This window comes from Aotus nancymaae, unplaced genomic scaffold (genome assembly GCF_030222135.1).
Source record: "Aotus nancymaae isolate 86718 unplaced genomic scaffold, 86718_ANA_hifiasm-v0.15.2.pri h1tg000001l, whole genome shotgun sequence".
NCBI classification, from domain to species: domain Eukaryota; kingdom Metazoa; phylum Chordata; class Mammalia; order Primates; family Aotidae; genus Aotus; species Aotus nancymaae.
In genome coordinates, this window is record NW_026988412.1 from 8143933 (window position 1) to 8160700 (window position 16768).

Sequence of the window (16768 nt, forward strand, 5' to 3'; positions counted from 1 at the left end):
AGTGATCCAGACCAGCCCAATCAGATCCACCCTCAATGAAATTAGATATCTGAGTCCAATATAGCTAAGGCTGCCAGTGCTGGCGCTTGTCCCCCGTGGGGGGCATTCTGGCAAGGTCACCTACCAATCCTTGCTGTGTTTCTGGGTCCCCAGCCTTGCTCCAATCACTGCCTTTCTTCTAGGATGGTGTTGGCCGGTTCTTCAGGCCTGAGGGCTTTGACAGACTGCTTACTTCTTTCCACTAGTTAGAGTTGTTTTCTTTGCTTGTAACCCCAAAGACCCCAAAGATAAGGCTAATTAGTAAGGTTTGGTATCAATAGATAACTTAAGGAGGTCTGGATTAAGTTGGGTTGCCCCCAGAGCTGACCCTGAGAAAGATCTCAGGTGCAGGCGGTTTGTTAGGGTGGTGTTGCTGGAAGCTTGGCGTGCTAGTTAGTCCGTTCCTGTCTCTGGCTTCAAACCTGTCCCTCTCTACCCCGTAGTCTGGGACTCTGCAGCCAGCTCCTGCTTAGCCAGCTGCTCCCTGGGAGGTGCTGTTAGAGGGGAGCTGGGGCTAGGCTGAAAGGCTGGAGGAGGGAGAAGCCACTCCTTCCCTTTGCTTTCTGCTCTTGTCCACACCACCCCAGCAATCCTTCTATGGTCTGAATGTTTATGTCCCCTGCAAATTCATATGCTGAAGCCCTTACCCCCAAAGTGAAGGTATTAGGAAGTGGGGCCTTTGGGAGGTGATTAGGTCGTAGGGCAGAGCCCACGTGAATCAGATTGGTGCCCTTATGAAAGAGACCCCAGAGACCCCCGTCACCCCTTCTAGCATGTGAGTTCCGAGTGAGGAGGTGCCATCTATGAACCAGGAAGTGGGCCTTCGCCAGACGTTGAATTTGCTGGCACCTTGATCTCAGATTTCTCAGCCTCCAGAACAGTGAGAAATAAATTTGTGTGGTTTATAATGTTCCCAATCTATGACATTCTGTTACAGCAGCCCAAATGGACTGAGAGCTTCTTCACCCTGGCGGTGGCAATTCCTTCCTGCAGCAGCAGCTGAATCCAGTTTTCCGTTTTCCCAGCACTTGCAGGACCAACCTCATCGCAGTCTCTGCAGAGATGCCCGCACTAGCCTGCTGATGCCCCTGCTTGGTCTGGGTCCCAGCACGCTCCCACCTCTGAGACTTCCAAGTTACATTAATTCCAACTCTTAGGTGGTAGCTAGCTACTTCTTGAAGTTCTGCTGACCAGAAGTGGTCCACTAGGCACTTGTATTCCATGACCAGCCCCATGCCACCTGCTTAGGGAGAACCCTAAGGCCTGTAAGCATTGGTTTTACCGGGGAAGAACTGCATGGGTTTCTGCGAGAGAGTGCCAGCGGTCCTGAGGGAAACCTGGGAGTGAACCAGCTGCTGGGTGGTTTCTTTAGTCTTTTGCCCTCGTGTACCTGTACCCAGGTCAGATGACCGATATGCTCATCGGGACCACTACAGACCTCCACCTGAGTGTCCTCTGGCTTCACCCGGCCAGGTCTAACTCACCATCTTTCAGGTCCTAACATGTGCACTTGTGCTCCACCTCCAGCACTGTGGGCAGGTGAGGCAGGCTGGGCTGCCATGGATGCTGTAGGATCCTGCCCAGGCCAGGAGGGCATCTTCATGGTGTGAGCCCCCAGCTCCCACAAATGTTGAACTTTTTGGTCCACGTGATACTTGTATTTTCTTTTGCTTTTTTAATTAACTAGGTCACAATTGTTTATACTAATTTGAAGGTGCTTTGTATTAAATTCTCTTTGTTAAAACCACTGTGTGGTTTTTGTCTCCTGACTGGAGAGGAAGAGGCATGAGATGGGGAAGGGACATGTCCACACAGGGGCATTAATGAGCTGGCCACCACTGTGGGCAGCTGGGGCTCCAGCCCACTGGGGAGGCTTCAAGAGAGTGGGTGGAACATGTTGAAATTGTTCCAAGCAGGAGGCGAGGAAGCTGAGCTGTCCCTCCACCAGCTATCCATCCCATTCTTCTCAAGAGAGGGTGGCCCCGGGGGCATTGATGCCCTAGCATTTCTGGCCTGCTCCAGATGAGGTATGGTGCATCTTGGCAGCTGAGCAGAGAGATAAAATGGCCTTTGGCATGCATAGAAACTGTCTAGAGATGACCTTTAGGTGGGCCAAGGAGATACAGGGCAGAGGTTGGCAAACTTTTTCTGTAAAGGGCCAGACTGTAGGCCTCACAGCCTCTGCTGTAACTACTCAGCTCTGTTGTGATAGCATGAAATCAGCCACAGACAGTACAACAGCAAACAAGCACCGTTGTTTCCAACAGAACTGTATTTACAAAAGCAGGCTGCAAGCTGGGTTTGGTCCATGGGCTGTAGTTTACAGACTCTCTGATACAGAGGATGCAGCAACGGGGTCTGCCGCTAAATTCAGTTAATGTCTTAGAAGACACTTCTAACCTGGCATCACTACCTGTCTCTTCCTTCCACCTTCATGTCGGGAAATTCCATTTAGTTCTCTCCTTGACTTGAAGCTTATGAGAAAGATCTGGCCGGGCACAGTGGCTCACACCTGTAATCCCAACACTTTGGGAGGTTGAGGCAGGTGGATCACCTGAGGACAGGAGTTCGACACCAACCCAGCCAAGAGGGCACAGTGGCTCACACCTGTAATCCCAACACTTTGGGAGGTTGAGGCAGGCGGATCACCTGAGGTCAGGAGTTCGACACCAGCCCAGCCAACAGGGCACAGTGGCTCACACCTGTAATCCCAACACTTTGGGAGGTTGAGGCAGGTGGATCACCTGAGGTCAGGAGTTTGACACCAGCCCTATTTCTACTACAAATATTTTTTTAAAAAATTAACCGGGCATGGTGGCACACATGCGTAATCCCAGCTACTAGGGAGGCCAAGGCAGGAGAATTGCTTGAACCTGGGAGGCGGAGGTTGCAGTGAGGCCAGATCACGCCACTGCACTCCAGCCTGGATGACAGAGTAAGATTTCGTCTCAAAATTAAAAAAAAAAAAAAAAAAGGAAAGAAAAAGAAGAAAAAAAAGAGAAAATCTTCAAGCAGCCATTACTATCAAGTTTATCCTAACCGTTTTCTAACATAGATCTGTGATTAGGACACTGCTGGTGAATGAAATCACCCTAAAACTCACATGATATTTGGCACGCTGATGATTGGTATCTTTATTGATACAATGCTTGACTCCATTTTCTCAGGCATGGATAAAAGCAAACAACCAACATAAAAAGCCACACTGACTTGCGTCGTATTCAAACAGAGTTTTTGGGTTGAGACTTATTCTATCAGAAGATACATTCCTGTTCAACTCCACTGGGTTGGTGACCTCACCAGCCACACCTGCCCCTTTACCCGCATGCTTGGCTTGCATCCTGGTGACCAGGAGCTTGCCGAGTGGCTTACCTGTCACCTGTGGCCCATCAGTGGTTTTAGGACATGGCGCCAGAAAAGAAAAAGACAAATTTTAGCCTCTTCCCTTCATCCAGTTGGAGTAGCCTATGAGACGTCCTCTTGGATTCAGAGGGACATCTCTGAGGGTGTGGTGAGGTGGCACACCCCATGTTGGGATGGGAGGGCAGGTTGGCCCCAAGCCTCCTGGGTGGAAATCAGTAACAGCTGACTTTAGGCCCAAGGAATTACCAGCCTCATTTGGCTCCTCTGGCATCTGAAACTCTGTGAGCTGAGATTTCTAGTTGCGTTCCCACCCCATCCCACCCCAGACCATGCATGGCTGACCATTAAAAATGTAGCAACAGAATCTTCGGCGTTTTAGGCCGACTGCATTCCTCACCTGAGATCATCCTATTCCCAGGTTCACAAACATGATTCTCTTCTTGGTTCTAAGAGAAAAATGAAGCCAGCACGTTGGCTTGGAGAATTTACCCCGGGTTCTCAGACTTTGATTCCAGGTCCCTTATAAATCCAAAACCAAATTTGATCAGGGTTTTCTGAAACCAAGGAAAGAGTTCAACTAAATGCACTAGACTAATGGAAAAACTCAAGTTCTAGCTGATTAATTTACAATGCAAAGAGAAGGTGCTGCTTTCTGTAGGTCTAGCTGCTTGTATCATATATGCTGGTGTTAATGTTTTCTCTGGAAGCCGAATAAGGCATGAGGAGGCTGTGGGTGAGCTTGCAATGGGACCACTGGCAGGTGGTGGTGTTTTAATGCACTCCCTCTGGGGGTGGCTCTCCCAATGCGTCGGCCTCTATCCCTTGATAGACTTCAGCTCTTCAGGGACTGGAGTTCTCCCTTACGTCAGCCTTCACGTTTACCTGCCCTGAAAACTGCCAGACACTCTTCAGCTTTGGTCGCTCTGACTCTCTTTCATTATAAGCTCCCATGTGCTGAATGCTCTCCGTCCTCCTACCTTTTCTGTTGACTCATTCCTTCTTTGGAGACAAAGAACCACCCTGGCTGGCCACAACTGAACCACCTAGTAGCTTAGGAGACATTCTGTCTCTGGCATTTCACACTGTTAGAGTTTTAAGGACCCCTAACTCTCCCACAACCACTATCCTTCATCTTCCCATTTTGCTTTTTAAAAATGTCTACCAAATTAACCTTTTTGCATCTAAATACTTTAGCTATGAGATCACCATTTCCCCTAATTCAGCACTTCTTTCTGTCTCTCTAACTATATGTGTCCTGAAGGTCTTGTACTGTGTGTTTTTCATATAATCACTCCAAACAAATGCACTGATCACATGAAAGCCACACATTAACTTATAGTGATAATAATGAAGACACAGAGTAGTAATGATATAAGAATTTTTTTTTTTTGCTTTTTTTGGGAGGGAGTCTTGCTCTATCGCCAGGTTGGAGTGCAATGGCGCAATCTCAGCTCACTACAACCTCCGCCTCCCGGGTTCAAGTGATTTTCCTGCCTCGGTCTCCTGAATAGCTGGGATTACAGGCATCCACCACTACGCCCAGCTAATTTTTGCATTTTTAGTAGAGACAGGGTTTCACCATGTTGGCCAGGATGGTCTCAGTCTCCTGACTTTATGATCCACCCGCCGCGGCCTCCCAAAGTCCTGGGATTACAGGCATGAGCCACTGCACCCGGCCAAGAATTTTTTAAAATAATTTTTTAAACTTAATCTTTTGGAAATCAATCTTTAACAGAAGTATTGAAAAGGAGTGCCTCAGGATCACTAGATCAAACCTTGGGCCTTGTATCCTCCACTGCCTGTTTTTAGTAATAGACTCTATTTATTTATTCATTTTTGGGACAGCATCTTACTCCGTCACCTAGGTTGGAGTGCAGTGGTATGATTATGGCTCACTGCAGTTTCCACCTCCCGAGCTCAAGCCAGCCTCCCACCTCAGCTTCCCAAGTAGCTGGTACTACAGGCACATGCCACCATGCCCAGCTAATAAGATTTTAATAATTGAGTTTAAGTGTTATATCAGAGGACAGAATTATAAATTGTTTTTATAATGAAATTTGGTAAATGTAGTATATTACTATTTTATGAATAATTATTATGCTCTTTTTCTAGAATAGTCCGTGGTCTCATGGGGTAAGATACAGCCAGTTTGTAATAATGTTCATGGTACTATCCATGAAGAGTGATTGCCATGTTAAATCTGTGCTTAAGAATATGTTTTAAGGGAATGTCAAGCACTCTCTGTGGTAGAGACTCTAATATTCCCTCAGTTGTCACACATTTCCCAGTTGGTTTGAATTTAGCCATGGCTATTGACCAGGACTGGCCAGTGGGCAATGGGTGGAAGTGGTGCACGTGTCTCCTTCAGGCTAAACACAGGAGTGGATGAATGTCCTTTTGGGTTCTCTTCTGCATGGTGATTGCAGCAGTCTTCTTTATGATTACAAACCACAAGGCTGAAGCAGCCTGGATCCTGAGTCACTGCAGGGAGGTGTGTGGCCTTGGGAGTCCCTGAACCTTCACTGGAACTTGTCTGGATGATAAATAAACCTTTGTTGTATTAAACCACTGATACAGATTTTGAGGCTGTTATTATAGTATAACTTAGTCTAGCCTGATTAATATATCTTAGAATAGTGTTTTTAAAAGATATTTGACCGTCACCCACAATGAAAAATGTATTTTACATTGTGAGCCAGTACACACACTCAGACACACATATGTGTACACACACACATCTGAAACAAATACTTCAGGAAACAATACTTATCCTTAATATGCATGATCTTTTCTATCCTATCCCATCTTATGATTTTCTTCTCTCCTACTGTATTCGAAGCTATTTTATTAAAAACTGACTTCCTAAATTGATTTTAAAATCCGCTAATGGATGTAACTAGAGTTTGAAAAATACTGCTGTAGATCATAATTTGTGTATGATTTATATGCTAATTATAAGTCTTTTATGCATACTTATTAAAGCAGGCTCTTTAGGTCTCTCTTTGGCAATTTTTAAATTAGCTGTCCCTAGAAAGGATGAAAGTATTTTCATGTATGATATAGCACATCTCACATAATTTCTGGAAGGTCATCCTAGAAAGGATGAAAGTATTTTCATGTATGATATAGCACATCTCACATAATTTCTGGAAGGTCATGTTTTATTGTTGAGCCTCCTAATTTACAACATGTCTTTTGAAATTTACTTATAAAATTTTGTCACAGGGAGCAACAATGTTAACCCGATTAATCATTATTCACTTATTTTCATTTTTTAAAATAAATGACTATAAATAACTGTCTCTTGCATTAGGATCAGGGATATCATAAAAACATCACTAGCAAGATATATTTTAGTGTTAATACTGATGCAAGAAATGAAATAGAGACCAAATATTTATATATAGCACTATATATATTTTTATATATTGTATACTCATATCAAAACTTGCCATTTCTCTTAAGAAGCTGATAAGCTGATTTCTAATTTTATAAATTATGCCACACCTGTGAAAATATGGACAACTATTTTATATTTTTGCTGCTATATAAGACAGTTAATGTTTATACAGAGAGCTGCAAAATTACAGAAGTGATGTAATGGGAATTGATGAACATTTTCACCTGAATTTTCACTGGCTTTTTTCTTTAGCCAGAATCATCTTGATAGTCTCTGAATATTCTTTTAGAGATGAATATGGTATATTTCTTCAATAAATACACATACACACATTATAGGTATATGTGTATATACATTTATACAAGTGTATGTATATATACACATATATACACACATGTATATAGTCTACATATGTATATATATTTCTGTGTGCACTTATACACACATGCACACGTAATGTCCTTTGGTTTATTTTCAGACCATTAATGTGAAATGAATTTTCGATGATTTCCATTTATTTTGTTTCTTGAAATCTAAACTGGTTTAAAAAGACCTTTGCAACAAGTAATAAATTTCTTTTAAAAAATCATATTATTACACTTTAAAGCATGAGATAGAGAAGGTCACAAGGTGTTAGAGAAGACAGAAATCCATGCCAGTATGGGAGAAAAGAAAGCAAAAGGGGTTTCCAGACTTCTCTCTTAAAGTGGCCGCTTTCAGGGAATCGAACCTAGTGCTCTGTGCTGCTGGCTTGAAGGAAAGGTGCTCCAAACTAAGCTCTGTGCTCCCATGGGAAGGGAGATGGTGCCTGGAGAGGCTGAAGACAAAGCATTTCTTGAGAATCGGTATGCCTTGGGGTTGGGGATGAGAAACCAATCTCTGGGTAGGTAGACAAAGTGACAACAGGTCACTTGGGTAATGTCTAGTTGGGAATGAAATGGTGACTTTTGGGATTGACCATAACCTTTGGGTTGCTTGTTAAATGGTCTCGTGGATTGCTTAGTTGCCGAGAAGGTAACAGTGTGCTTTCCTAACAGAGGTCTTCTCTTGCCTCCTTCAGGCCTCAGCTTTCTCTGGGATGAGTTGCACGGTCCTCTCTTGACAGAAGAGGCTCCATACAACTGGAGAACCATGTAAACATAGTGCTCGCAGCTTCAAACGCGCCCCTTCAACCTCCCATGACTCTTCCAGAGCAGAGGCCATTTTCCCAACATGTCAATGGCATCCAAATGTGGGGGAGTACGAGATTTCTCTCCCATTATATTATTTGGAAATCAAAGCCCATATCTATGTGTGTAAAGCTATAAAAAAAAATACTCCTCTGTCCCCTCACTCAGATCAGATTAAGAAACCACAAAGTGACTTAGGAAGAGGGACATTCTTGTTTGAAAAGCTAGTAAACTACTCTTCACCAGATGTGTTGCCAGGCTTGTCTTCACTTTTTTTCTCTTCTGGATAGCTAGGTGAAGAGCCCCAGAAAATTGGGGCTGGGATGAATGCTATACAAACTGAGAAAAATTTGGGCTGCTCCGGTGGATTTTAACATAACTTAGAGCAGCAGCTGGTGAGAGCACAGCCATGCTCTGTAAGTTTTACATTCACCACGCTGGCTGAGTAGACTGAATTATCTTGGCGTTGGTGGTACAATGTCCAGCACTCATGCTTCCTGGATCTCTTTCCCTGTGCAGTGACTAGGGTTCTCTATGAATGGCATCTTTTGAATCATACCACCTTAACCTACGTCCCTGGCAAATCTGGTTAAATACAAAACACCGCTCCCCAAAGGATCAACAACACAGTATTTCCCGTGCTTTCAGAGCTGCGGAGCTCACCCCCTGTCCTCAGCTTTGATTTTCTCGTTATGTGACAGCTCCTCATTTGAGACCACGGACAATTGTTCTTGGAGTCACTGTATGTGGCTTTTAAAATGCGTTTTTTTCTCTTCTCAGAAATAAAAAAAAATTGAGGGGAAAACTGTCCCAGTTTTGTTTTCAGGATATCACCCATTTGAATGACAGAAATAAAGAATTTGGAGTCACACATAGGACATGGATGTTGTTGGGAATACTATATTTGAGGCATAGAGTAAAAAAGATTGTTTCCATTGTAATGAAAATAATCATTGACAGTGAGCAAAGCTTCAGACTAAGAAGACGGAATCGCCTGTGTGGGAGATGGAATTGCTAGGTGCCTGCCTGAAACGTGGAGCGAGGACAGAGGCGGAGGCAGGGAGGGAGGACGCTGGGGAGGCGGATGAGCAGCGCTAGTTCTTGCCAAGGATGCTTTTCAGGCTTCTCTCCACGGCTTCATCCAGCTCTTCCTCCAGCTCCTCTTTCTTGGACATGGCCAGCTTGGACTGGTAATCTCGCACCACCTGGTCGATGTACGGGGCGCTCTGAGTGCCGTGCAGCATCAGGGTCCACTCCTTCAGCACCCCCTTCTGCGGGGCGCTGCCGACAAACCCCAGCTCCAGGGTCCAGGTGCCTCGGGCGTCTTCCCCCCACGTGTGGGTGGTCATGAAAGGCCACTTGTCAAAGCCCACCTTGGAGTCGTCATCCCTCGGACGTCGGCTCAGCAAAATGGACTTGGTGCCCATAGGGGAGGTCATGTTGATGTTCAGATCTCCTCTCCTGGTTGCGTTGACCGTGATGACGGCCTGGACATGCTCCAGGTAGCGGACGAAATTTTCCTTCCCCTCACAGGCGTCGGTTGTGAGTGTCAGCACCAACTTGCCAGTGGATGGTATTTTCCTGAGGGCAGAGTGGAGAGGAGATAGGATAAGCAATGGTAGGTGCTCCTTACAAGGGATTTTGAGGGCAGCTTCAGGTAACAGAAAAAGCAAGGGCTTTGGGGTTGATCAGACGGACTTGGGTTTAATTCCCACACTGGCTATGCAAGCCCGAGTAAGTTACTTACATCTTTTTTTTTCTTTAGAGACAGGGTCTCACTCTGTTGCCCAGGCTGGAGTGCAGTGGTGTGATCTCAGCTCACTGCAATCTCCACCACCTGGGTTCAAGTGATTCTCCTTCCTCAGCCTCCCCGGTAGCCAGCGTTACAGGCATGTGCCACCAACCCTGGCTAATTTTTTTGTATTTTTAGTAGAGAAGGAGTTTCACCATGTTGGCCAGGCTGGTCTTGAACTCCTGACCTCAAGTGATCTGCCTGTCTTGGCCTCCCAAAGTGCTAGAATTACAGGTGTGAGCCACTGCGCCTGGCTGTGAGTAAGTTACTTATGCTTGGAACCTTCTGTGTGGAAGGAGAATGTAGCAGATGCTGTGATGCCTTTCCAGAGTCTCCTGAGTCCCCTTTGAGTTCATCTGCAGCTGAAGTTCCCTTGCACCCCCACTGCTTCCCACCTCAGGAACGAGAATCTCCCCGTGTTCCCCCGGGCTTCCTCCCATCTCCACGGAAGCCTGCACAGCCTGTGTGCAGGGCAGCCCAAAAGCGTCAGGGATTTAACCTCTGAGGGGAAACTCTCTCCCAACGATTGACAGGTTTTGACACCGGCTTCTCTATTCCTCAGCGTGGCAACTCAGTGCCCCTAGTGGGACTGAGCTCAGCTGCCCACGGTGCCAACTCACTCATTAATGCATCCTTTATTGGCTTTTCTCCTATTCCCTTATTTTACATCCTTACTTCCTCACATGTGTTACCTGGGATCATTTCTCCAAACACTGACAGAACCTGGCCGGGCGCGGTGGCTCACGCCTGTAATCCCAGCACTTTGGGAGGCCGAGGCGGGAGGATGACGAGTTCGAGAGATCGAGACCATTCTGGCCAACACGGTGAAACCCCATCTCTACTAAAAACATAAAAATTAGTTGGGTGTGGTGATGTGCACCTGTAATCCTAGCTACTTGGAGCCTGAGGCAGGAGAATCGCTTGAACCTGAGAGGCAGAGGTTGCAGTGAGCTGAGATCCACTGCACTCCAGCCTGGCCACAGAGCAAGACTCCATCTCAAAAATTACAAACAAAAACAAAAAACGGTCAGCACCCAAGTCTTGTCACAGGTTGGACTTTTGGGACAACCCATACTGAGGCAGAAACTCATAATGCCTTTCTTTCAAAGTGCTAAGTAAGTACCTTGATAAATATAAGCTATTGCTAATGTGACTGCTATTACTACCATTAAGAAAAGCTGAAAATCGGTAAATTAATTCTAGTGAAAGTCAGTTCAATGAATGATCAGGAGACTTTGGGGGTCTCTTTGGCCACAGAGTTGGAGCGGAGTTCAGTCTAAGTACTCTCTAGGCTGTCTTTACAACCAGTCTCCTTTCTGGAGATGCCCTCCTTGGAGAGTGAGAAGCCCAAAGTTCTTGCACTAGAAAGAAGGAAAAAAGGAAATTGCATTTGAGGATTACATGGTGTAATAGAAAGACTGCAGACTTTGAAAATAAACCCATTTGGATTAGAATTCTGCTTCTATGTTTACCGCTCATGAGAGCTTGGGCAGGTTATTTAAGTACCCAAAGTTTCACTGTCATTGTGGGTGGTTCTTGTGTGGTTAAATAAGACCATGTACAAAGCACCAGGCACAGTGCTTGGCACATGTTACTGGTCCCTCTTCCCTAGCCCATTGCCTCTGCAAATATTCTTCCTCAGCGTGGCTTTTATTTTGGAGCATAAGATAGTGGATATTTTTAAACACACATCTTGTAGAGCATATCTACAAAAAGACACTGGCCCCACATCCAGCTCAGAGTCCAGCCTTGGTTCTGCATCGCCCTAGGAAACAAGGCCACGAACCTGGGAGGGCTTGCTGAAACACACAGTGCAGTTCATCAATACCCTCTGGAGGAACTTTACAAATATGTACTTCAACGGCTTCACAGAGTGCTGCTGTGGTCCCCTCTCTCAGCCCCGGATGCTGATGCTGAATGGTGTATCAAGTGTCCACCAGTTATGGGGATCCAGTGACGATGGGGTGGTCTCTCTGTTCCCAGGACCTGGGGAAACCATCCACTTTTGTGGCAAGCAAGCATTAAGCCAACTTAGGAGGTTGGGATAATGAGGGACTATAACCTGGATTTATCAAAGAAGATGCTCTTTATTCAGAACGAGGTCAGAAACAGAACAGGTAAGGTGATAAATGACAAAGATTGTTTGTTCACCGGTGGACAGCTGTGTAGGGTAGTGCAGCATATCGGACTGAAAGTCCACTTGTGGGCAGGTATTTGCATGATCTGAGCTATTAATTCCTGCCCTGAACAGTTGCTGGCAAGATAAATTATCATACATATACATTATATATGTACATACACATATATAAAATGTGTCTATATGTGTACATCCATACATACTCCTATACATAGTATATTTACAAATGTCTAGGCCACCACTGGCCAATAGGATGCTCTATGGTGATAGAAATGTTCTATATATATAATCTCTAGCATGGTAGCCATTGGCTATGTGAGGCTAATGAGCAATTGAAATATAGATCATGTGAGTGAAGAAACGAATTTTTAATTTATTTTATTCAGTTTTAATTAATCTAATATGTTATTATATAACCACATGTGAATGGTGGCTTCTGGACAATGCAGGTCTAAATCGTTAATGTATGTTGAATTTGAATTTGATAAGAACAGCAACAGGCAGAGAGTCTCTTGGACTTCTGTTTCAAGGGCATTCAGTTGTGGCCTGGCTCACAGGCTCTAGGCAAAGCAGCTGGGGAAACTGTAGCTTTGTTCTGCAGATTTTCTGGCTACCTCTCTGGAGGTCTCGGAAATATTTATTCAGAACCTCAAAGTAGGAGGGAAACATCACATTCTACCACAGGGATTCTATGCACAAGCAGGCAGCCTAGAATTGAGCTTTTCTTCCAGAGTTGAGCAGAGGGGCTTTGGGAGTCTTCAGAGAAGCGCAGTTGCAGGCAACAGAGAATGGTAACAGGAAGAGAGACCCCGGCTCCGAGTTCTGCGTTGAATTTGAGCCCTCTCTTCTATCCTGTAGCCTAGGACTTCTTGTAACTTTTCACAAGCCAACAACCAAAGACTGTAACTCTGAGTAGCAACCATTCTAGATATTACGAAATGTTACTAATCATTTGTCAAATGCAGTAGTCACTGTTATCTTAAGGATTCAAACCACCAGCTGAAGTCTAAGAAAATTTGCTTTCTGTCCCAATTTGCACCCAGGACCCTTGTGGACTGGAGTCATAGTGACAGACCCTTTACAAGTCAATTTGTAGAAACTCTGGTAGAAAAATGACATTGCTATCCTTGGAGAAAACAGAAGACATTTCTTCAACTGGCTAAGAATCAGAGATGAAACAGCCACTTTTGTTAGAAATCAGACCACAGCCCACCACACAGGAACTTTTTGTGAATTAACTATAAGGTCTTTCATTACATGAAAAGAGTTGTTCTAGTGCTGGGATGATCTCTTATAATGAAAGGAGAGAAATGTGGATTGGATCAAACCTGAGATGACCTTCAGGCACACAATGGCTAAGGGTGTTTCGGTAGACAGTGGCAGTCAGGTCCCCTTCCCTGGGCTGTGCACCACCCCAGCTGCTGTGAGCACCGGCTGCTAACTGTGGTCTGCTGTCTGTGTCTCTGAAGAATCACCCTCAGGGTCTATGGAAACCCGGCTGAAAAAAGAACACATAAAACCAATGGTCCTGTCCCCAAGCGGGACAACTGTGTGGTGGTGTTGACGCTCCAAAGCCCCCGGTTGGATCAGGCCACAAGCACACACCTGGTTCCATATCCTTTCTGGGATGCTTCTTCCCCTCTCAAATCCCTCACTCCCTTACAGTTCTCCCTGAAAAGCCCTCCATTAATAAAACACATATACGCAAACCCAATCTCAGGCTTTGCTTCCGGGCAACCCAACCTAAAACAGGCATCATCTGTCTAGAGAAGAGTAATTGGAAATGGACAACCACGTACCTCTGCACAGTGTCTGAGGCCTGTTGACTATAGTCATGCCATCATTGGTGATATAGAATACGGGCCTCATTCTAACTTGTGGGCTCAGTTACTCTCACTTCTTTTGCTTTCTCTAAAAACCCTTAAGAAGCTTTTTTATAAAGATAGATCTAGGCTGGAGACTGCTTTGACATTAAGGGCATGGTAGAGGAGCCTGGGATTCAAGTCCCAAGAAGGAGCCTCATTGGCAGAAAAACAAGAGCTAGTGCGTTCCTGTCTGTGCGAATCTTCCACGGCAGCTGTCGTAGCTGTTTCTCCCAGGAGCCCCACGGTCATGGGGAAGGCCTTAGAGACTAAGACCGAGGGAAGGAAAAGAACAGTGAGGCTGACAAGGGGAAACCAGAACACAGGCCACTGATTGCCCAGGCTAAAGGTCTTGAGAATGAGTGTTGTGCATTTGTGAGAGAGGGTGAGAGGGAGAGATGGAGGGCGGCCGAAGGAAATATTCCATGCACCTTGGAAAGCTGAAAGACAGGTGGGAGTGAGGACAAACACACAAACTTGTGTTAAGAATCACACATTTTCCTAGAAGCCTTGGACGCTGGGGTGTGCCTGGGGGTCAGAGGCCATGCTGGCTACCCCTGGGGAGTCTGGCTTTTTCAGCACCATGGAGAGCCTGCCAGCTAGAAAAACTTCCTGATCCTGCCCTGCCATGAGAACTGCTTTCTGCACAGGACCTGGATCCCCTGAGAGAGGAGACATGTGGCTGGATTCTTCTGGGATGTTGTTACTATGAAATTAAATGAAAAGCATGCTGTGAATTCCAGAGGCAGCGAACTTGGTAGAGAAAGAACAGCATTTTCTCCTCACAGGTAAGGTTTTTGGCTGGCATCATGGCATTGGGAGAGTGTAGGAACAGTATTTTCCGGATATTTCTTATTTCTCTATTTTTTTGCTCACTTGTCTTTTTGGATTTTCCTACAGTGACCATGTATTGCATTTATGAGAAGAAAAGGAATAAGACATTCTTATTTTAAAGCAAAAAGGAGATGCATGCTCAGGAACTGTCGATTTAAGAGAAGGTTAAATTGGAGGAGGTTGGTGGTGGAACAAAAAGAGGCTCTGCAGAAATATTTAAAATAGTCACAAGGGTTAGTTCCCAGGCCGTGATCTGGAGCGCATTTGCTGCAGAAAATGAAGCATGCTTTCTGGAGGTTTAAGAGTTCTTCTTAGGCTGGGCACAGTGGCTCACGCCTGTAATCCCAGCACTTTGGGAGGCCAAGACGTGTGGATCACAAGGTCAGGAGTTCAAGACCAGCCTGACCAACATGGTGAAACCCCATCTCTACCAAAAATATAAAAATTAGCCGGGTGTGGTGGCGCATGCCTATAATCCCAACTACTCAGGAGGCTGAGGCAAGAGAATCACTTGAACCCAGGAGGCGGAGGTTGCAGTGAGCAAAGATCATGCCACCGCACTCCGGCCTGGGTGACAGAGCGAGACACAGTCTCAAAAAAAAAAAAAAGGTTCTTCTTTGACCTGTTAGAGATGATATGCAAAAGCCTAGTGTTCAAGTCCTACAAAAGACAAACTTGGGGGTGTGGGGGTGACTTGCATCTTTATTTTATTGCATATTGTTGCAAGTAAGTGGTTAAACTGCCTTGTGTTGAGAAATAGGTGTTATTTCCCAGGAGGCCCTGGGGAATGCTTCCTGTGTTATGAATCTTCAACTGTATGATAAAGTTTTGAAGCTGTGGCTTGGTGCGGTGGCTCATGCCTGTAATCTCAACACTTTGGGAGGCTGAGGTGGGCAGATCACCTGAGTTGAGGAGTTCGACACCAGCATGGCCAACATGGCAAAACCCCGACTCTACTAAAAATACAAAAATTAGCCAGACATGGTGGTGCATGCCTGTAATCTCAGCTACCAGGGAGGCTGAGGCAGGAGAATCGCTTGAATCTAGGAGGCGGAGGTTGCAGTGAGCCGAGATCGTGCCTCTGCACTCCAGCCTGGGCGACAGAGCGAGACTCTGTCTCAAAAAAAATAAAAGTTATGAAGCTGTGATTGTTTTGATAGAATAATCAAAATAGTAACAATGACAGCCACTCTTTCTCAAGTGCCTAAAATGCCTGCTTTTGTGGCAGTCACATGAGGACACCCAGCAGGTGGCCGTGGTGAGGTTTTCTCCTTCCCCTGTAGCATGGTCAGGTGGGCATGAACTTGTGCAGGAGGACACTGTAGCTCAGGAATGCTGGTCCACGGTCCCCCAGATGGCACAGGGCCGAGCACACGCTGACCTCTCACTCCCATGCTGCTTCCAATGCTTTCGGCATTGATACCAGGTTTTAACATTTATTTCCAAATTCAGTTAAAATTCACATATTTTGGCACAGCCTTAAAGGAGCCCAGTGAACAGTCTCCTCGGGGTGCACAGAGGGGCTGGGGGCAGCCTGTGCTGGGCAGGTCACAGTGTGCCTGGGCTGGCTCCGCTCATTCCACACACAGCTGGTGCAGCTGGTCACAGTCAGGTGTATTTTCCCCTTTGATTATAGCTGAGCATCCTTCACTGACTCTCTTGATAAAGCCTCTTTAGAAAATTGCTTTTCGAATTGACTCCTTCTCTGGGAAGATTAGTACCAAGGAAACTCACAAACCTGACAATCACCACTCACTCCACCTCAGAAGCTGTTTCTTTGCAGCCTTGCACGTTATGGAGAGTGGCGATTGCCACGGCTGTTGATTCCTCCACCCCACTGCCCCACGAGTGTGCTTCGTGGCAGGCAGCAGGGCCAGCCCGGGGGCTGGTCTCCAAACCTCCCTGTGCAGCCCTGTGTTCTCCAACAAGTGTATTTGCCCTAGACCGAACTCATCTGCATCTGAGAACAAGTTCTGGTGTGGGGGTGGGTGAGGGACTGGAGAGCACGGAGAGGAGGCGGAGTCCTTCCAACCGAGGCTGGGCCTCCTTCCCATGCTTGCCTGCCTGGCCCACTGGTCTTATTGCCACCAGTTAGACATTTCCCTTGTGTCCAGCTGATGCTGGCTGAATATTTTCATTCCCCGATTCATTTAAAAAATATGTATCACCTGT

At 45.8% G+C, this 16768-nt stretch overlaps 1 protein-coding gene across 1 annotated transcript in view; it reads right to left on the reverse strand.

Moving 5' to 3' along the window:
• Positions 1 to 6545: 6545 nt before the first annotated feature.
• The window catches only part of PCSK2 (proprotein convertase subtilisin/kexin type 2), a 252707-nt gene continuing 242484 nt past the window's right edge, over positions 6546 to 16768 (reverse strand). The window contains exon 12 of the mRNA XM_012474808.2: positions 6546 to 9552. Within this exon, the coding sequence (XP_012330231.2) occupies positions 9066 to 9552 (487 nt within the window). The 3' untranslated portion in view covers positions 6546 to 9065. The remainder of the gene's footprint in view (positions 9553 to 16768) is intronic.